The following is a 21460-nucleotide window of genomic DNA, read 5'->3' as shown; positions in this document are numbered from 1 at the left end:
TTGTAAGAGCAGAGCAAAGCAGCTGGAGGAATGCAGAGCTCTGTCACGAAACCTCACGGAGGAGCTGTGCCTGGGGCACTCACAGCTGCAGTTCCTGGCCACTCCCTGATCATCATCCTGCAGAGATGAACAAGGTTTTCCAGGAACAAAGACGTTACTGGAAATGAGAGAGGCAAATAACAGCATGGCAGCCCCAAACACACGGCTGAGCCTCAGCAGGCAGGATGGGGAGGCTCTGTCCAAACAAGATGACTTGGTGCCTCAGCCCTTTTTGCCTGCACAGGCATAAAGAAGCATCAGTAGATGCAATCACCTTGCTAACTTCTCATGTGGGTTTCCAATGTAAGAGAGAAGAATCAGGGAGGGACTTAACCACAAAGGTAAAACAGATCCTGTGATGCTGATCGGGTTGTTTGTGCCTCACCACATAATCCCATGCTCTGCTTGGTATCCAGCAACAGGTTTCTGATCCTCTAGGTTCAGAACAGCTGCAGAACACCCAGAACTGCTGGATGCTGGATGCAGTAACACACTGCCGACCAACTGCTGCTCCCAATGAGTTTCATTATGTCTGAGCTTCTGTTCCCAGCACTGTGTGAAGATATGGGCTTGAAAAGAGGGAGTTATGAAGTTATATCCACAGCTGCTCAGCAGCCCAGGAGCAGAGGGTTCTTTTTGATGAGCATTTAATGAGTATAGCATCAGGGAAATTGAAACCCCGCTGCCTCATTCTCTACTTTTGGTTCTGGTTTGCTTTTTTGCCACATTTCCTAAGGAAACACAGTGTGTAACAGTGCGCACTGCAAGGGTGGATGGCAGCACATCAGGGCATTTATAAGGCAGCTCCAGCTCTGCCCATAGCCCTGCCATCGCCCTCGGCCCCCGCTTCAAAACAGGAGGCAGATAAGATATTGTCTGCTAATAGCTTCCCATATAAATATTAGGACCTTCCCTCTCAACCAGTTTACTCTATGTGCTGACCCCCTGGCCGAGGTCGTGGGGAATGGGGAGCTGTGGGAGGTCCCCAAGTTTTATAAATGAGAGGATCTCCCCGTGTAGGCACGTACCATGAGGCACCCAGCAGCCAAACTGGCTGATTAATGGTACCAAGGAAGGCTGTTGCAGCACCGGAGCTGTGCTGAGGAGGGATTACTGAGAGATTTAGCAGTTCAGGTGGATTAGGGGTGATTTGTCATTTGTCTGCTGTGATTCTCCAGGGGAAAAGGGGAGCTGAAAATCATTTAGCATGAGAGGAGGGGGCAAAAATGAGGTTGTTCCCTTTGGTTTTGTTGTAGTGGAGGTGTGGATGTGGGTCCAGGTTCCTAGCATGGGGCCGATGGGTGGATGTGTGGTTGGTCTGTGATTGGGTGAAGTTCAGAACTCACCATCCTTTCCACTGCAGCACGTGCAGATCCTGTTGGCTCCCGACCTGCTTCACCCCACTTCAGCCACTGTGCAGACAGGACCTGATTCCTACCATAAATCACAATGTGTCTGATAGCATCCCAGAATGGAGAAGAGGAGGGTTGGGTCTCACCAGATGCTGGATGCCCCCCTCCAAAGCATCCTTTGGAAAGGCCAAACTGCACTCCCAAGTTGGCCCACTGGTAGTAGTTCCTTGCCAGAAGAAAGCAGAGTGGGGTGACGATCCCCATTGGCATTTTTTTCCAAGAAAAGGCCAAGGGAGGAGCTGGAAGGAGAAAATGAAAGGGGCAAGTGACTGGAAATGTAACTAATCAAATTATAATGGAGACCATGCTGGCAGCACATCTCTGGTTTCAGAGGAAATCTCCATAAACAAGTAAAGGTGCAGCTGAAGAACCACAGTCTCATATTGCAAAGAGTAATCCTGGACACACTGCTCTATCATCTGACTCCAGCCTTCACCAATAAGTCATTTTTGTAGCAGTTGGGAGAATCGTTGCTTTCAAGATGCCTCTTTTTGGGCTGCGGTGAGTCGGGCTGCCCTGCTGTTTATTTTCATGTCATGCTTTACTGTCCTCGAGTTTCTAAACAGAAGTTACTTCCCTTTCTCAAATGGAAAATGTTCCTCTTGCAAATGGAAAATGCAAACATTTCCGTTGTGGTCACACAGTGGTTTGTTTCCCACTAAAATCTTCCTGCGTGGAGAAATCCATCTGCAACGACCCCGGCTGCAGAATAGGATTAAACCAACCTTTCTAAAGCTGAAACTTCGGGTTCAAGCTGACCACATCTTTGCAGAGCCTGAGGAGCTTCCTGCTCTTACTGCACATCTCAGGTCTGTGTTGGGGATAGGACAAAATCCAGAGCGTGTGCAAGAAGATCTCACAAGCAGGATGCTTCACCAGCATTTGGCCACTGTCGATTGATGGGGAAGAATGGCCCAGAGCAAACCTGAGGCTGTTTGGCCGTTACAGCAGGTCTGCAGGCAGTGCATTCACTCACAAGCCATCTAATCCATCCTGTTCTCTGATGTTGCAGCTGCCACCACCAATGTGACCCAAGACCCCCCGGCCCAAGTGGGGCCCTGCTCACCCCTTCCCTCTCCAGGGCCATACCCAGACCTGGCAGCAGCGTGCAGCTCAGCTCAGCTGGTTCCCATCCTCCTCCTCCCCACAGCAGCTGCCCCCAATGAGCTCCAGATGCAGGACTGGGTGTGTGAGGGCACGAGGCACCGCGCTGGAGGGGAAAAGCGGAGGCAGCTGAGTCTGCTGCTTTTATCTCCTTCGCTCTGTTTATAAAAGAGAATTAGTGCATGGTTGCCAACAATTTACTCTGGCAAGGGCAGTCCTCCAGGAATGCCTTAACCGCCATCGCAGTGAGTGGACAGGGATCCCAGCAGCTCTCACTGCTGGACCCAGCTGAGCTGCTGAGATCCAATGGTGACCACTGATTTCTGGGGGTGCTGCCAAGGGACCAGATCACCACGAGATGCTGCAAGGACACCAGATCCTGCTCTGCTCAACCACCACACCAAGGGGGTTCTCTCCAGACCCAGTGAGTGGGGAGGTGGAAAGCTCTGCTGGCTCTGCCTTTGGGGTATCCTGAAGGCTGTGGCAGCCTATATGTCACATCCTGACCATGATGCACAGCCCTGCAATGCTCTGAGCAGGGAAGGTGGATGTAAAACCAGAGTGCTGTGTTATCAAAGCCTTTTCCCCAAGAACCTGCAACACAGAACTCTAGAAGGCATCATTGAAGCAGCTTTGGGCCAAAGAGATTCGAGACTTTGTGTTTCAGAGCAAAAATATCACCATCCGAGTGCTCTGATCATCCTCAAGGCAACCAGGATGGACAGGGAGCTCACCCACAGTGCTGATCTCACACAGGCGTGTTTTTGGAGAGCTCTGCTGGGTTTGGGGCACAGCTGGAGTCCGAAAGCTGGACGGAGCTGAAGCCCCATTTCCCAACAAGATGCAGTTGGTGTGTTTCTCCTCTCAGTGCTGCGTAGGCCTGTTGATAGATAATTGGATTAAGAGCGAGCCAGCATCTGCTGAAGGTTATTTATTGCTTTTAAGAGGCGAGCTTTATTTGAAATTATTTTGGTCTTATCTTATTTTCGATGTCTGCATTGGGTCTGAGCTCCGGAACATCCTGGATCCACCAACATCCCCTCTGCATGGTGTCAAACATTTGCCAGGCAAGCACAGCAAACCCGGTGGTGGTCGGGGAACATCTGCAAGTGGGAGTTTTTACACCATAAAACCCCACCAGGGTTTTAGCAGTGAAGGTTTAACCCCATGCTGGGGAGTTGCACAGATGGAGCTGTGACCCCTTCGTGGTGCTCCACTGTGGTGGGGACCCATCTTGGCAGCTCCAGCACTGCAGTTCTCTGCTCACACCATTGCATTCAGGCACCCCAACCAGTGGGAAACACACGCATGCAGCAGTGTTTTACTCACTTTGATTCATCGAGGCTCTGCCAGGAGGGTGCTCAGCATTTTGCAAGCCTCACAAGAGTCATCTGCCTGCAGATATAATTCAGGACAGCTTCTTATGCATGGACTGGCATAAAACCAAACTATTCTGGTTTAAGCGTAGCTGTTTGGAAAGGGATTAAGCAGTAATAAGCAGCTGTTTTGGAGAATAATAATGAGAGTATGCACCATGCTCAGCTCATTGCTGTGTGGGAGAGGCAGAGCGCTGCAGTTTTGGATGTGCCACTGCTGGGTTGTCCCATAGGGAAGCACCCAAAGAATCCCCGTGTGGGGGAATCGGACCCTGCCATCCCGGTTTGATGCTTTGCTGGGACGGAGAAGCAGCTGCAATGAAAAGAAATGGTTGGTGCCAAAGCCGGAGCGCTCCGCTCACCTCCCAGCACGTGGGAACGGCGCACGGAGCGCAGCGATGGGAGAGCATCGCTCCCGAAAGAGAAAGAGCCGCCTCCAGCTGAGAGCACCGCGCTGTGCCCTGCATCCCTGCCGGGATGGGCTCACAGCAACCCCGCAGCATCGCCTCCGTGTGCCATGTGCGGAGCTGCAGGGAGACGGGGCTGAGAGAATGAGAATGTCTTTGGAGGGGAAGATGCGTTTCCAGATTGTCAGCTGCTCTCGCTTAAAATCAATTATAACCTCGCTCTACATGTGGTGCTGTTTTAATGAATTCTCCCCCTTGCCCCCCTCCCCAGGGCTGCGCTGTATCCAAATTCACACCAGTGAGGGTGTTCTGAGCTCCTCTCCAGCGAACTCCGCCTGACGTCAGCGGAGCAGCCGCCGTGTCCCACCGCCCGCTCCCTCCGAGCTGCTCTTTGCTGTCCCCAGATGCAGCCAAAATCCTCCTCCTGCCGCTGGGTTCGGGCTGTGCAGGATCCAGCCCTCGAGGATTCGGGTTGTGAGCTGCGGGAACCCCTCCGAGTCACATCGGCAATGGAAGGAGCACAACCCCACACCCCAAAGAAACACAACCCAAGGGCTTTGCTCTGCCTCCCCTCCTGCCCCCAACCCATCAGCTGCCTCCTCCGGGAGCGCCGCTCGCTCGTCGCGTGTCATCAGGAAGGAATTTCTGCTATTTTCTGATCATCGGTCCCACAGCAAAATCCTCCGACCGCAAAGCATTTCAGCGGCTCTTCTAATCCTCCTGCATGGGCCATCCAAGGCTGTGCTCATTCCTGGGCATCCCCAGCCCCGCTCGTAAATCAAAGCATTCCAGCCCTGCTTTCCTCTCTACATCCACAAACGCTCACAGAGGTTTCTTCTTTAGCGACCTCCATCTGGGCAATTGTTCAAATATTTTAAACGAACCTGCTCTTTTTATGATATAATGACAAGCTCTGGAGACATAATTTAGCCCAGACCTGAAGATGTCTGTTTTAAGGTTTAAAAGCCCTTCAAGCTCAACCTCATCCAGCAGCAGCGATCGAGGGCACGGTTCAGCTAAGGGCACACACATTGGGCTGGTGCCACTAAAAGCCATCAGCCAACGGCCACACAACACAGAGTCCTCTTAAACCTGATGTGGAAAGGCCTCTGGGATCCCACTGGTCCATGAGGTCGATGATAAACACATCAGTAAGAGAACGGATGGCAGCACTGTTTCACCAACACCCACCGACCCCAGAGATGTGCCCCATCCCCACATGGATCTCGCTCTGGGGATCCTGACCCTGGGGTGCTGTTGCCTTGTTTAAGCCCTCGTGGAGCAGTGTCCTCATGTACCACCATGAGCAGCTCTGCCATTCCTTGGCTCCTTCCCCATCGTGGTGTTTCTGAGGAACCCAGCATCCCCACACAATGCCGTCACAGGGAATGTGACTGAACGCAGCTCTGAAGCAAAGGCAGAGAAAAGAGCATTTTCCTACAAGGACTGATAGAAAAGACCCATTAATCCAGCCTGGAGGGGATAGAGAAAGGTATTTCCGTGCTGACAGTGAGCTGATGGGTTTTGCAGTAACACTGCTCTCAGGATGGCCTCAGCTGATCTGGCACCTTCCTCACTCAGGGATCCAGAGGATCAAAGGGACCCAATGATAACCACAGGGAGCAAACTGTTATCCCACATCAATCTCACCCAGGTGCCCCATGTCCTGTGTGGCAGCAACAGAAGGGATTCCATCTCCATGTGAGCCCCGACCCGCAGTCAAGCCCTGGATCCCCCAGCCGTGGGCTGGCAGCCTGCCCTGCACTGAGCTCCTCTGATCTGCAGCCAGCGCCGCGGGAGGGCCCTCCAGGAGCCTATTTCACACCATCCTACTGTTTTGGATTAGACCCCAGGCACCTCCTGAGCTGTTCCAATACACGGGGCTGTGAGGAGGGAGCTTTCCCCTTGCACAGCAAGGCACAGGCTGTGGGAGTTTGCCTTGATGAGGAGCTGAGCATCTTCTGGGTTCTGCACCTCCCCGTGAGCACCCTCAGGTCCATCAGTGCTCTGAATGCAGGACGGGGGTGGTGGAGAAGCCAAGGATGTAGCTTGTTCCAAAATGTGACGGAGCATTTCTGGGGATGTCAGATGTGGCTGCAGTGAGCGCAGTGAGTGATAACCATCCTGGCAGACAGGGACACCGAGTGCTGCAGGATTTCTGGCAGGATCCATCTGCTGGAGGTCACAATGAGAGCACCTCCTGCTCTCCCAGCACACGATGTGTGGCTTCCATCCTCCCCTGCTGGAAGGACCCTAAGGAGCTGTGGGGAGCCAGGATGGGGCGAGGGAACATCCACACCTTGCTCCTTTCCCTTCACTTGTGCAACTTGTGAGTTCACAGCCAGGGGACAAATTGCCCCAGCACCCATCACCATTCCCAGCACTGTGATTTCCATCATAGCCTCATTACTGCTCCATCTTTCTTCATTTTAATGAGGACCGACAGCATCCCACCCCCCAGCCCCACCATCTCAGCCCCAGGGGAGCACAGCCGGAGCCGCTGCGCTCTGCAGGCGTCGCCCCAAATCGCTCCCATGTGGGTGCCCCGACCCAGCAGCACTAAGTGCTTCCAGGAGGAGCTGCTGCTTGGCGTCACTCACACCAGGGGATGGGAGCCAGCATCTCCCTGCTGCCTGCACAGCACACGGCGCGTGGCCCAGAGGGAATATTACAGCCCCCAGTTACTCAATTAAAGACGTGTTTGAGGGGATTTGATGACTGAGTTTGACAGAGGGAAGAAAACCCTCCCGGTCCTGGCAGCGGTGAGGATTTACGAGCTGAGGCTTTGCTTCAGGTCACTCACAGTACCTAGCAAAGGAGCAAAAAAACCACCCCAAAACAACCACCAACCAACCACATGGGGATGGTGTCTGCAGCAGGGGATGGTGTCTGCATTCCTGCTGCTTGAATCAGCCCTTCCCGGCAGCTGGGGAAGGAGCAGGGCAGGATGCTGCAGGATCTCCATCACAGCATCCCTTGGCCGTGCCCAAACGTGGCTCTGCTCTCACACCTCCACAAGCGCAAACCCTCTGCCAGAGTCTGCTGGAGAGCTGGAAACAAAAGGGAGGGGAAATAACAATAATAATAAAAGAACAAACAAAGTTATAACTTATTTCAAAGGTCCTCTGCTTCAAAAACACTCGGAGCAAATGTACCCACCAAAGCTATAACTGTTCCATTTACTGCACCCGACAAAGAACCCTCTGCAATATGATTCCTCTAAATTTATTGCTCTTCCAGAGCTATTCGCTCAGCCCAGCTCTTTGCTTCTTATTATTATTTCTCCCCCCCCACCCCTCCTTTTTTTTCCACCTTAAGTAGAATAATTCATAACTACTTCACGCTGGGCCGCGCTTTACGAGCGTTATTGTGATCACTTGAAGGTGGAAATGCCATTGGAGTGCTTACAGTAATGCGCTGCAGATCCCATAGCACAGCACAAGCATCTCTGCATGATGATGGAGAGAAGATGGAGAGACCACACCGCTCCTGCAGCCCATCTCTATCTCTTCTCTTCTCCATGCTGCTGAAAGACATTAAGGTGGTATCCCTGCAGGACGTACAGCTGAAGCCATTGGTTTCTCCAGTGGGAAGAAGCAGCTCTTGAGCTAACCCGGCTGGAAAGAGGAAATGGCCCAAAACGAAGCGTGTCAGCTGGGCTGGTTGAGCCACGCAGCTCTGTGTGCTGTGCACCCCAGGGCTACACACGTCTGTGCGCTCTGCGCCTGCATTTCTGCTCCTCGCTCTCCCATGTCAAATGGACCATTTGGGGGGGAAGAGCAGCTCAGAAAGCACCGAGCTGAGGATCAGTGGGGGGTGAAAGGGGTGGAAGCACGTCTGAATCCCAACCACGGCCCGACAGCGCCCAGAGCCCCCACCCCATGACCTGCCATGCGACCACCCAGACAGATCCACAGCCCCTGAACCAGCGCTGCTCCCCGTGAAATCCGCCTTCTTGGCTCAGATCGAGCTCCTACCATAATTACCTCCATATCTCAAAGGTGTCTCACAGCCGCAGAGGTGCAAATATTTACCCATACTTGGAATTGCAGAGTGAAGCCAAACTAAATGTTCCCAGACGCTTCCCCTGATGGCTGTTTTAAGACCTGGACTGTTGACACCTGGCTGGAATTAATCAGCAAACGTGAAGGTGGAGGCAAAGCAAAGCCCTCATTAACCCTGCGCACATGGATGTCAAGGTCATGGGGTGTTTGATGGGGGCAGCCCTTATCTGGATGTCAGCTGTCAACAGGTTTGGGAATCCATGAGCGAGAAACGTTCCCCATCAAACTGATGGCAAAATCCATCCCATTGCTGTCACCACCTGAAGACCTGCTGCAGGGATGCGCTCCTTTGTGAGCAGCAGTGATCATAAATGTTCATTGCTAGATAATAAAACACAAGAGCCTTCTGTGCTGGCTCCAAACTCCATAGGAGCTTAAGGAGCTCTAAGGGAAAGTGTTTGTGTTGCTCCAGGTGGTTCTGAGGAGCCCACATCAGGAACAGCTTCCCAACAAGGTCCCAAATCCGAAGTCTTCAGAAGGAATCCAGCACAGACATCACAGAGACCCTTGCAGATCTCCCCTAACATGATGGTTGATCCTTCTCCCATGGTACAACTGAGCCCCGCTGCTACAAGCTCAAACCTCCACAAGACAGAGCAGCACCAGTGACCCCTTCAGATCCGCTGGAAAGATCGGGGTACAATGGGGCCATGCCCTATAACCAGAGTGCACCCCCTGGTTCCCCAGTCCTAATGTCTTCATTCCCATCAGGAAGGGACAAAGCTGAGGCCAAACATCAACACAAGAATGTATCTGTGCTCCTTAACGCCAGCCCATACAGAACGCAGGTGTGGATGTAGCTGGCACTGATGAATACATCAAGATGAAAAGGAAGACAACCTCTGCCCCGTCCCGCCATCCCTTTGCACCCTGAGACGTCTGGTGATGGAGAGCTCGCCTGCTTTGAAGTGGAGACGGCTCCGAGAGCCGGGCAGGTGCAAAGCTGTCTCAGCACACAATATGTCACGGGGCTCACCCTGCAAATCCATCACCAGCGGCTCCCTTTTGTGGGGAGGATAATTCTAAGCAGATTAAATCCCTCTGCATGAATCCCTCCAATCAAACCACCGGGATCACCTTCTGTCCTATGCAAAGGGCATGAGGGAGGAGATCCGTTCTCTCTGCCTCTGACCCATGACATCTCTTTGCTGCTGAGCAGTTCTGATTGTGGGGCCGAGCGTAGAACACACACCAAAGGGAAAGATAAAAAGCAGCCTCGTGTTTCAAACCAGAGGAGAAAGAGGAGCTCCATCAACCCACCCAAAGCAAAACCTCCCCATTCATCACAGTGAAACATTTTCCTTCCTTATGCAGAGGACATGGAAGCAGTTGGTTGTCCCATAAATACGTCTCTCTGTTTTCAGATGTATATTTTGAGGCACTTCAGTCCCCTCCTCATTAATTAAAGGCAGGAAAATTGCGAATGGAGAACGTCACAGCGCGGGAAAACGTCAGGAGTTTCATTTCAAGCCTATCCAAAAGCCTGCAGTTCTTCATCCTCAAAATACTCCTTATTTATTTAATTTATTTTCATTTTAAACACAAACCGAAGTTGTAAATAATTTCAAAGGGACCAAAATAACCTTTTATTTCTCCTTATAAACCAATGTTTCATCTCAGTTTAGGGCAGGCCGGCTCTGTGTGATTGGACACAGACTTGGTGGTGCCCGGTGAGTGGAGGAGAGGAGCTGGGCCATGAGCTGAAATGAATTCCCTTTAAGCAGAGTGGGAAAATCATTGTTTCCCCTTACTGGAAGAGCAGCCAGGATGGTTTATAGAGATGATGTGGGCTGTCCATCCTTAGACATCATCAAAACCCAATGGGCTCTCGCCCTGAGCATCCTGCAGTGGTTGTGTTGGTCAAAAAGAGGTGGAAATGTGTTACGGATGGTTGATATTTGGGCATTCAGGCTGTGTCTTTGAGGTCCCTTCCAACCATTCCGTAGTTCTTTGGTCTCCACCTGTTGGGGTCGGGGAACAGGAGAGAGAATGGAGAGAGATCCCTTAGTGTGGAACCCTCAGAGCTCTCCATCCCCAAGAGCCGAGCAGCAGCCTCAATCCGGGATGCTCTGCCAGCCCCAAACATTTCAGTTCCCTGCCCACATTTTCAATGCCCTAAACACTACCAGACTGCTGGAAGCTGCACGGCTGCGTGCACACATTCCCAGACATGAGCAACTCATGAGCTGCACATCTCCTGGTGCTGAGGGCCCTCTGCAGCCCATTCTGTGCATCTCCTGCAGCCAAAGCACCTTTCCTCCTACAACCCCGTCATGCTGAAATCATCATGTGTTTGTCATAATAACATCAACACTTCTAAGCAAGGCGAGCTGACACGTGTCAGAAAATCAACTGGAGACCCTGCAGCACTGCAAAGTGCCCATTGCTGCCCAGCACCGACATCGCAGTGGGGGAAATGGAAGGGAGATGATCTTCCCAACAGGGACACACCATCCTTCCCTTCCCTAAACATGAGGCCCTGAAAAAGGCAACGTGTGAATGTGCTATTCCAGGTGAGGGGAGTGTATGGAAATAGGAGACCAAAACCTAAAGTGGGTACCACCCCAAAGCCCAAAGGAGGAACCACCCCAAAGCCCAATAGGGGAACCATCCCTTTGTTGGCCTCTATTCCCAGGTAACAGCAATAGGATGAGGGGTGACGGGCTCACATTGCACCAGGGGAAGGTCAGGCTGGGTGTGAGGAAGAACTGCTCAATGAGTGGAGATGTGTTGGTGCAGCAGCCCGGGGAGCAGATGGTGCCAATCTGAGCCCAATCTGAGACAGAAATCTCTGCCTCTTCTTGCAAAGGAATCTGCAGAGCCCTCAGGGTGCTGCTGACATCCTGGAAGCGACGGGAGCGTTTGCTCAGCACCAGAAGGTGTGAGCACAGAGCGGCTCAAGGCAGGATGCATCTGACGCAGCAGAACTCTCCCTTGCTGGATTCACGTTTCTCCTCATCACCGCATTACGAAGCACACCCCTTCCCAGCCCTCCCCTCAGCTCCCCAGCCCCACATCTCCCATGGGACCGGCTCACCCAGCCCCACACCTCCCGTGGGGCCTCATCTGATAGGTGATGGCACACCGGCAATGGGCACGGCAGCATCAGCCGCCCCGGGGAAGAGCTGGGAGAGATTTGGTGCCTCGCAGCCAATGGGAGGAGCGGTGGCTTTGGGGGGGGGGGGGGGCTGCTTTGGGCTCCCTCTCTCCACCCATCTCCTACGACACCCCCTCTCTGTCACCACCGCCATCCTCCCCGCACACAAAGCACTGCAATGAGCTGAATTCAGAGCGCCGAGGAAAACATCGCAAACACCTCCGGAGGCGGAGAAGGAGCCGCCATGGAAGGATACAAAGCAAAACCCCCCCAGTGACACCCCCAGAGCGGCTCCTGCAGCGGGGACCCACCTGGATGTACCCGCACATCCCCGCACCCCCCGAGCGACGATCCCGGGGGGAATGTGCGGCGTTGCTCCCTTTTAACCGCAGCGACGGTGAGTGAGGACGGCACCTCCGCGGGGCTTTGGGGGGCTGCGGGTACAGCTGTGAGGGCTGATGTGGGGTCCGTCAAGAGCCAAAATGGGGCCGTGAATGGACGGGATGCGCAATGTGTGCGGTGGGAGGAGAGGGAGAGGTGCGGGAGGGATGCGCCCTGCTCGGTCCATTCGCCGCTTCATTCCTTCGGAGCAGATGTGCGCAGACGGGCGTCCTTCCCACCCCCCCTCTTCCCCCATCCTTCTTGCGCAGCCTGAGGGCGAGAGGAAAAGAGCCTGATGGCAGCGGGCTGGGAAATCAACGCCGGCCTCCTGCCCCATAGATGTGGGGCACTGCCCACATCTGGGCACACCGACAGCACCGGGCTGAGCTCAGGGAGAGCTGCAGCAGAGGAGTCAGTGCTGCACCCACCGCTCCATCCCGAGTGCATTCCATGCAGTGTGGGGGGCAGCCCCCCGGATTGGGGGCTGTGGGTCTGCCCTGAGTGGGGCTGAGTGTGGGGCCCCGGGGGGGGGGTCACACACAGCACGTGTGTGCTCCTGGGAAATAGGAACGGAGGCTCAGCTCCTGCTGGAACCTTCTAAGGGTGGCAAATATATTTACATACAGTCTGAAGGCGCTGTCAGGGTTGGTGTCCATGAGAACAAGGCCCTGGGTGTGGATCTGTGCTGCCTGATCTCACACCTCCATCTGAGCTGCTCCTGTTTTTGGCTGTGGTTTATCCAAGTGTGCTCCATCCTGACCTCACCTCTCACCCTTCTACCTTCCAGACTGAGCCCTTCCTCACGGGAAACTCCTCCTGAGCGTGATGGGAACCACAGAAGCCACTTTGAGGATGGAGAACGTGGATGTGAAGGAGGAGTGGCAGGATGAGGACTTCCCCGGGTAGGGAAGCAACAGGGATGGATGGATGGATGGATGGATGGATGGATGGATGGATGGATGGATGGATGGATGGATGGGTGGATGGATGGGTGGATGGATGGATGGATGGATGGATGGATGGATGGATGGATGGATGGATGGATGGATGGGTGGATGGATGGGTGGATGGATGGATGGATGGATGGGTGGATGGGTGGATGGATGGATGGATGGATGGATGGATGGATGGATGGATGGAGGGATGGATGGATGGAGGGTTGGAGGGCTGAGCTCTGTGTCCTGCTTCCCAAATGGAGCGAAGTGGAACCAGAGCCATTGGGACAGGAAGACCAAGTGGCAGAATCTGGCCCAGTGTCACCTGTCTCCTTGGCACCCCATGTCACCTGGTGCCACCTACACACTGGACCTCTGTCACCTGTCCCCTATGGCACCTGTTGTCACTATGGGACCCTATATCACCCATCCCATTGGGACACTGAGTACCCCATGTCGCCTGGTGCCACCTTATGGGACCCCACATCCCCCACCCCAGCAGACAGAGGCGACATCCCCTCCCCACGACCAACACATCCCAGCAGCACAGACCAGGGGCTCTGGGGGAGGCTGTGCCCCCTCCCAGCTGCAGCTGAACCCACAGGGTGGCAGTGTCGGTGGCACAGAGGCGCAGTGTGTGCTGTGGGATGGCACGTGCAGCCCTGAAAGGCCCCGCTGTGTCCTTCAGGGCTGGAGGATGAGCACTGCTCTGTTCACCCCGAGCGCAGCTGCAGCGTTGGTGGGAGCATCTCTGTGCCAAAAGCAGAGGGGAGGGGGGACACAGCCGGGTCCTGTGTTTCTGGGGGAGGTTTCTCTTCCTGCTGTGGGCCATGCAGAGCTCTGTGCATGCATTGGGCTCACCTGGGCAGTGTGGGGCAGCAGGATGGTGTGACACTCAATGCTCCCCAAATGGATGGAGGAGGGATGAGCTGCACCTCGCCGTGCAGCAGCAAAGGGAGCCAGTAATGCAGCTCCTTAATGCAAAGTGGGGAGAGGCCGAGGGATGTGGGACAAGGGACAGGGGATGAGTGCAGGATCTGCCACAAAGGGATTAAATCAGGAGCTGGTTTAGCTGCAATGGAGCGATGCCTCCATCCTATAGCGAGCTCCAGGCTGGGCACTGAACACAGCTCCTGCCCAAGAGCCGTTCCCAGCCCTTTCTATGCAGACATGGGGTGAGGTGTGATGCCAAGGTGCTGATAGACTGGGACATGGGGAGGAGGGGGGTCCTCCCTTGCTGGCTGCACGGTGGCTGCCATGATGCTGTGATGCTCTGGTGCTGTGATGCCGTGGTGCTGCGATGCTGTGACGCGGTGCTGTGGGGTGGGAGCATGCTCACTGTGCTCACCGTGCTCACCGTGCTCACCGTGCTCTTTGGGCTCTCTGGGCTCTTTGGGTTCGCTGTGCACCCATCGCATCCCACATCGGGGTGTGGGTGTTGGGCATCAGTGCTGAGCAGGATGGTGGTCCTGGTCCTCACGGAGCCTTAGAGCCGCGGGGGGAGGCAGAGCCAGGTTGGGGGTGGGGGCGGTGATCCCATCCCCCTTCGGGAAGGTAAGAAACCTTTCCTCTTTGCATCTGACATCGGGATTACCGCTCCTTGGGTAATCGTGCTGTCCCTTTCTGTCCCTTTCCCCTCCTTTCCTGGTGCGTGGTTGGATAAACAGCCGTGGAGACAACAGCAGGATGGGGGAGGGTTGGGGGGGGGGGGGGGTGGGCAGGTGCTGGGGGTGGGCAGGGGGCTGCGGGGCCTTTGCTGGCGGCCCGTGTGGGATCGAGGGCTTTGATCAGCTCTTATGAATAAACAACAGAAGCTCGGGGAGGATTAGCCCTCCCTCCGAAGATGTGCGTGGTTTAATTCGGCTGGTGGGGCAGCGTCCTGCAGCTGGCACGGCGGCATTCATCCCTATGGGATCCATCCCTGTCCCATCCCCGTTCTCATTAAAAATGTTCGAGTTTTTCCCCCCATGTTTCACCCCGGGGACATCCCAGCATGCAGGTTTTAAGCTCATTCCCCTGCTGCTGGGAGCTGCCAATGAGGGGTGGGGAAACAAGGAGGGCTCAGACGGACCCACCTTATACAGCCCCTCTTCATACAGCCCATTGATGCCATGAACGTGCCATGGGGTCGGTGGGATTATAATGATGTTATGATGTGCCATGGGATAAAAAGGGATTTGGAAACCCATTGACCCCATGAAGGTGCTGTGGGGTCAGTGGGGTTTGGGAACCCACAGATGTCATGAAGGTGCCATGGGGCCTATGGGGTTTGGGCCTGATGCAATAAAAAGGTTGCAAAATGTCTCCCCCTGTTAACACCAGGGAAAGGCACCATTTCCAATACAAATTAAAGGGGAAAATGCCCAGGCAGTGCCTGACTCAGGGTGAGCAGTGCTGCTCAGCTCCACACGACATCCCTGGTTCTCTCCATGGGGTGATTTTCTCCCAACAATCCCTTATTTCCCAACTTTGCTGCTTCCCTGCAGACCTCTCCCAGAAGAGACCGGCATGGAGTCGCTGGGCAGCCCCGCAGAGGACGAGCACACATCCTGTAAGTAGCAGCCTGCCTTAATGGTATCCCAGGGGAGCACAAACCCAATGGGGTGACAGATGGGGCACAAGGCATTTCCATGGAGCCTCCACCAAAACACCCATTCAGGAGAGGAAGCAGATCTCATTTTGGGGATCTTTGGCACAAAACCAGGGTGGGGAAATTGGGATCATCAGCTCTTCCATCCAACCATACCCACAAAGCATCACCTGGAATAGGATGAAGGAGCTCAGCACGGCTGGCAGGGAGGATGCAGGGCCAGGACAACCTGTCCCTTGTTTTCCTTTTGACTCCAGCTCCCCCTCATACCTTAAACTTTAACGGGGCGCACCGTAAGCGGAAGACGCTCGTGGCACCTGAAATCAACATTTCCCTGGACCAGAGTGAAGGTTCCATCCTGTCCGATGACTTCTTGGACACGCCGGATGATCTGGATATCAATGTGGATGACATCGAAACGCCCGACGAGACGGATTCCCTCGAATTCCTGGGCAATGGGAACGAGCTGGAATGGGAAGGTATGAGGATGGTGAAGGGTGGCATCACTTTCACCCCTTCTGGCACTGTTTGCTGTTAGAAATGGTGCTTTCAGGGCTCACAGGTGGCAGCTTGGGGTTATGTATAAGGTTTGTCCCTTTGCCAGATGACACCCCTGTGGCCACAGCCAAGAATATGCCTGGGGACAGCGCGGATCTGTTTGGGGATGGAGGGACGGAGGATGGGAGCGCAACTAATGGGAGGCTCTGGAGGACCGTCATCATTGGGGAGCAGGAGCACCGCATCGACCTGCAGATGATCAAACCCTACATGAGGGTGGTGACACATGGAGGTGAGGGGGATGCTTTGGAGGCTGGTTGACATCTGTCAGCTGTGCCCTTTGGGTTGGGGACTTGTAGGGAAACGCTGCTGTTCCTTTGTGCTGCTGTGACCAAGGTCCAACACAGGGACAGATGCTTCCCCAGAGCTGAGCAGAGCCCCAGGAAGCAGCACAGATCCAAAGTTACCAGCAGATCTTTGCTGGAAGAAGCAGCTGATGGTGCCTGTGCCTTTTTTCCAGGGTACTACGGAGAAGGACTCAATGCCATCATTGTCTTTGCTGCCTGCTACCTGCCAGACAGCAACCTGGCTGATTACCACTATATCATGGAGAACCTCTTCCTGTAAGTGGATGGGAGGGGAGGGCAAGGAGGCAGCCTGGGCCCCTGGGGCTGCCACGTGCTCATTGCATCAGAACCTCAGCTGGAAGGAGCTTGAATTGGGGCCAAACATCTGCAGGGCGCAGCTGGGGGGGAACATCACTGCACTGAGATGCCCTCAGTGCTCACAAACAAGGCGGATAAGTCAGAGCGTTCAGACATTCAGTGTTAATTATGCTGGTGATGGAGTCGGGAATGGCCACAGGGCACTGAACAGCTTGTAGCTGCTGCTCTGGGCAGCAAAATGGTGCAGAGACATCTACTGATGTGTGCACTGTGCCAACAAGAATGGGTAACCACTGGAAATACGGTGCCAGGGGAGTCTGGTGTGCGGAGGAGGGATCCAGAGTCCCTTTGGGATGATGGATAGACCTTGCAGTGCCTTCTCTGAGCCTCACGTCCCTGTTGCTTCTGACCATCCTGCAGCTACGTGATCAGCAGCCTGGAGCTGCTGGTGGCCGAGGACTACATGATTGTGTACCTGAATGGAGCGACACCAAGGAGGAGGATGCCGGGGTTGGGGTGGCTTAAGAAGTGCTACCAGATGATAGACAGAAGGTAAGAGACTCCACTGCCCTCTGCCCACATCCCTCACTGCTTTCAGAGTCATTCAGCTTGGAAAAGACCTCCACAACCCCCAACCCATCCCACCCACACTGCTGTAGGGAGTGCTGAGGTCTCCCCTGAGCCTCCTATTCTGAGGTCCACATAGGGACCCCAGCATCCTACAAGCTGCCATCTCAGTGCTCCTATAGGTTTGGGTTGGAGACCCCCACGTGTGGCTCCTCAACACCATGGAGCCCCCCAAGCACTCATAGATGAGGAGTTTGAGTTCTATCCCATGGTTTCCCTCTAGGCTGCGGAAGAACCTCAAAGCCCTGATCATTGTGCATCCCTCCTGGTTCATCCGGACAGTGCTGGCTATTTCCAGGCCCTTCATCAGGTAAATGTAACTCACTCCAAAATGTGGATGGTTTCAGAATGAGAACTGAATTGCATTCATCTCCTGCTCAGCTCAAAGTGAGACCACAAAGAGGAGGGAGCACAGAGAGGAGGGGAGGAGGAGATGGGCACAGAGGTGCAGAGCTCCACGCTCCCATTAGAATTCCTGCAGAGGGAAAAGCAAACCAAAGTCTCACACTCCTTCTCTTCCTCTACCAGCGTGAAATTCATCAATAAGATCCAATACGTTCACAGCCTGGAGGAGCTGGAGCAGCTCATCCCCATGGAGCACGTCCAGATCCCAGACTGTGTCTTGCAGTGAGTACCACGGGATGCAAACACTGATGGAGGGAGACACTGTGTTGGGTCCAAAGCTGCACGTTGGGAGCACGGAGCCTGGGGTGGACGTTGGCTTAGGGGCTGTGTGTGCCCAGCAATGGTGTGCAGACACCTCCCTGCTGTCCTGAGCCAAAGCATGGAAAGCAAACACTGCATTCTGCTGACAGCGAGCGGTGCAGAGGGGGTGATGCTAAAGGAGCCTTTCCTGTTCATTGCAGATACGAAGAAGAGAGGATCAAGGCCAGGAGAGAAAGGTAGAACTGCTCATGGGGAGGAGGGCTGGTTCCTTCACTCAGGAAATCACTGCCCTTCTTCTCTCTCTGTTCTCTCAGAATGCAATAGATTTGAAATGCAATATATTTTGTTTACAGGGCAGAAGAGAAACAAGAAGTGGCTGAAAGGGAAAGGTAATGACTCCTTCCTATCTATCCCTCACTTAGAAAATACCTGGGTTGTTCTTGGGATGAGAATGGGGTCACAGCGAGCCCTGCTTTTGTTGCTGCTTCGCTGCTGACCTTCATTTGTGTGCCTGGATCCCCAGCCCTGTCTGTCACCTCTATAAGCTGGCAGAGCCACTGGGTCGTGGAGCAGAGCCAGCAGCACTGGGAACGTTCAGTTTCAGCTTCTGCACAGTGGGAATGTGCAAAGGGCCAAGTGCTGCCGTCCGGCACATTTGGGTGTCCCCAAAGGCTGTAATATTAGATGGGAAGGAAAATTCTAGGGAGGTTTGGAAGACAGTGTCCAAATCCCATGCCAGGATCTCTTGGCCTGGTGTTAGCTCTGCTTTGGCCTCTTTGCTTTATCCTCAGCAGCTCCTGAAAGGGAGCAGCCCATCCTTCCCTCCCTGTGTGTTACATGGGCCAGGACGCATCTGAGCAATGGGAACATGTGGGACACTGGGGCCAAAGGGCAGGTTCACTAACTGTGTCTGTGATTCTCTTCCCAGCAGGCCTGCACCCCCTGCAGAGGATCAAGAAACCAGGTTGGACCACCCATTCCCTTCTGCCCCCCCCCCTGCTATGGGGTTTTGTTGTGTTTGTAGTGTGCAATGTGAACAGCTCCATGTTTGTGATATGGTCAACGCGTGTCATCCCAGAATCATAACTTTGGTTGGAGGGGACCTTGGAGATGTCCCAGTTCCACCCATTCCAGGGGATCCCCCACCTTCCCAGTCACCCTGGGCTCAGGGGATGGGACACCCATGGGTGTCCATGGGATGCACTCAGTGCCACTGTCACCCCGCAGTGAGCTTTGTATGCCTTCATGTAAGCCCATAGAGGAGTCCAGTTCCCATTCGAGCTGTGCATGGCTTTCCCTTCAGCCCTGACCACAGAACCATTAAGGCTGGAAGAAACCTCTCAGGTCACCCAGCCCAACCTCCCACCCCCTGTGTCCCTCAGCACCACATCCACCCACTGGTGTTTAGTGGAGGGTTACCCCCATTCACAACCATATGGTCAGACATCACAACGAGATCCAAGCATTGCGATTTACCATCCCAAACCTACACTCTGTTCCTTCCCAGCATGCCATGAATGGAGGCAGCGTGGGACAAAGGGAGCAGAGAGCGACGCAGCCCAGCACCCCCCCTTGGAAATGACCTTTGGGTACAAGACCTTCCCACCACCCAGCTCTGAGCTCTATGAGGTCGCGGGGCCTCCCCTGTTTGCACAGCATAAAGTCCTCCAAACTTCTGGGACACATCTGACATCCAACAACAACAACAGCAACGATAAATATCCCCACGGACAGCACTTCTTTTATATTCAGGATGGGTTCCAATGGATCCAACAATGGTCTGCAAAGAGCTCGGAGCAAACGGAGGCTGCATCTCCTTGCAAAGAGCATCCCATGGTCCATTTGCCAGCAGCCCAAGGACAGACCTATTCTTCTTTTCAGTCCCAACTCACTGCGACGCTCTGCTGCCCCAGGGGATCGCTAATGCAAGAAATGAAAAGAGTCCATTTTCCCCCCTTTCTATCCCTTTATTTCCCTCCTGTAAATGCCAAGTGCCCACCGCTCCTCTCAGCCTTGACCTCCGTTCATCTGCTGCTCATTAACTCGTAGTGAGCTGTTGCTGTGGGTCGCTGCTGTGTTTTCACCGTGCTCATTCTGCCTCTATGGCCCCAATAGCTTTGGGAAGGGTCCCACAGAGCAGCCCCTGCAGAACCTCCCTGTGAGCAGCTCAGAAGGAGCGAGCTCACACACAGCACAGCAAGTGTGGATGGAGACCTGTGGGTCCCACACCCAGCAACCCCAACCCACAGCAACCCAGAATTAACTGTGGATTTCTGCAAGCACCATCATGGGCATCACTGGCAATAGGGATTCCTGCAGGCCATGAAGCACAGCGCCTGGTGACCCCGAGCGGTACCCAAAGAGCTCAATGGGTTTTTATGGCTGGTCTTTTTATTCTTTCCTTTGATTCTTTTCCAAAGAACAGACATTGGGTCTATGACTTCAGAGAAGCTGCAGGCCTGAAGACGACCCATCCTGGGTTTCTATATGTCCCCATGAGATCCCTTTGGGCCCAGAGTTCCCCATGAGGATGCACTGACTTCGTGGGCTGCTCCCTGTGTTCATTTCTCACAAGGTTTTTGTGCTGTGTCCATGCTCTGTTCCTGGATGGGTCTCTGTGCAGCCCTTTCAACATGGAAAAGAACATTGGAGCCATGAGTGGTTTGGGCACAGCCCAGTGAGTGTGGGTACAGCTAAACCCACCGTGGGTATGGGGACTCCTGTATCCACAAGGCTACAGCCAAACCCAGGAGGGATTTAAGTACAACTCAGTGTAAAAAGTGCATTTTGATAGCAAGGAAAAATATATCATTAACTTATTGTTTCTGAGAGCAATTCAGAGGCCGAGTGAAACTCTTTGCCGAGGACGCAGCAGTGGGGTTGGCAGCATCCCATAATGAACTGTGCTGCAATGCTGATGGCTTTAGGGCCGCCCCCAGCTCTCCTTCCCAAAGACCCTTCTGATGGGAGACACAAGGACATGAGGATGAGGAAAGCAAAGCGGGATGGAAAGGCAGCACAGCTCCTCCTGAACACATCCAGGCACTGGAAAGGGAAGGAGTCGATGAGCAATGAGCTCACATTGACCCAATGGTGATGGAGCTGCTGCTCCTGCCCCAGTTCCTCTGCAGCCCCATCATTGGGTTCTTCTTTGGCCCTTTTGACACAAACCCATATGTAAAATCAAGCCCTTTTTCTACAGTGTCTGTAACTGGCCGGACTGTGCTGGAGGGGTCGATGGCTGCTCGGTATGTACCGCTCTATTTTGGCTTTGTATGATCCCATCAGAATCTGTGGACACCTGATTAAAAACAAGAGTAATCCTCGAGGAAATATAACCCACCTCCTGCTTTGTGTCTGTACCTCGGGGGGCTTCAGCCCCATACACAAAACTCAATGAACATTGACTTGAATAAAGGGGTGACAGCACTGGGTGTTTTGGGGATGCTTTCACCACACTCTGTGCTGTCCATATGGCCCTTCCAAAGGGATCTCTGTGCTGTACCTTAGAACAGAGCTGCCAATGGGGACTGATTGTCATTAATCTCACTTACATAGTGAGATTATGTGTATATTAATATACACATGGATATAACTGT

General features: G+C 53.9%; 1 protein-coding gene and 1 long non-coding RNA gene across 5 annotated transcripts; one reads left to right on the top strand and one right to left on the bottom strand.

Moving 5' to 3' along the window:
- Positions 1 to 9891: 9891 nt before the first annotated feature.
- Positions 9892 to 12117, bottom strand: LOC146758149 (uncharacterized). Its single transcript, XR_014935004.1, has 2 exons — positions 11811 to 12117; positions 9892 to 10363 (listed from the first exon to the last, which is right to left on the bottom strand). It is a non-coding gene; the product is annotated as an uncharacterized LOC146758149 (long non-coding RNA).
- ATCAY (ATCAY kinesin light chain interacting caytaxin) lies at positions 11277 to 21199 on the top strand. Of its 4 annotated transcripts, none has more exons than XM_015886775.3 (13): positions 11277 to 11896; positions 12668 to 12782; positions 15302 to 15366; positions 15663 to 15884; positions 16010 to 16195; positions 16424 to 16526; positions 16989 to 17120; positions 17419 to 17505; positions 17724 to 17822; positions 18062 to 18097; positions 18215 to 18250; positions 18790 to 18825; positions 19369 to 21199. In XM_015886775.3, exons 2-13 carry the CDS (start codon positions 12706 to 12708, stop codon positions 19376 to 19378), a joined length of 1089 nt encoding a protein of 362 aa, XP_015742261.1. In that variant the 5' UTR covers positions 11277 to 11896; positions 12668 to 12705; the 3' UTR covers positions 19379 to 21199. The 4 variants fall into 4 exon arrangements, with proteins under 4 accessions (XP_015742261.1, XP_015742262.1, XP_015742263.1 ...); XM_015886776.3 differs by having other exon boundaries at positions 11589 to 11896; positions 18793 to 18825; XM_015886777.3 differs by lacking the exons at positions 11277 to 11896; positions 12668 to 12782 and adding an exon at positions 14091 to 14369.
- The last annotated feature ends 261 nt before the right edge of the window (positions 21200 to 21460 follow it).

This window comes from Coturnix japonica, chromosome 16, assembly GCF_054131305.1.
Source record: "Coturnix japonica strain WE chromosome 16, WE-NBRP24, whole genome shotgun sequence".
Lineage (NCBI taxonomy): Eukaryota > Metazoa > Chordata > Aves > Galliformes > Phasianidae > Coturnix > Coturnix japonica.
The sequence above is the reverse complement of the archived record's forward strand: the minus strand, read 5'-3'. Positions and strand labels throughout refer to the sequence as shown.

Excerpts from the sequence above, each read along its gene's own strand:
- ATCAY (XM_015886775.3), top strand. The coding sequence starts at position 12,706 with ATGGGAACCACAGAAGCCACTTTGAGGATGGAGAACGTGGATGTGAAG. Across the intron at positions 15,367-15,662 it reads AGAGGACGAGCACACATCCT|CTCCCCCTCATACCTTAAAC; the intron begins GTAAGTAGCAGC and ends TTTTGACTCCAG. Across the intron at positions 16,196-16,423 it reads GAGGGTGGTGACACATGGAG|GGTACTACGGAGAAGGACTC; the intron begins GTGAGGGGGATG and ends CCTTTTTTCCAG.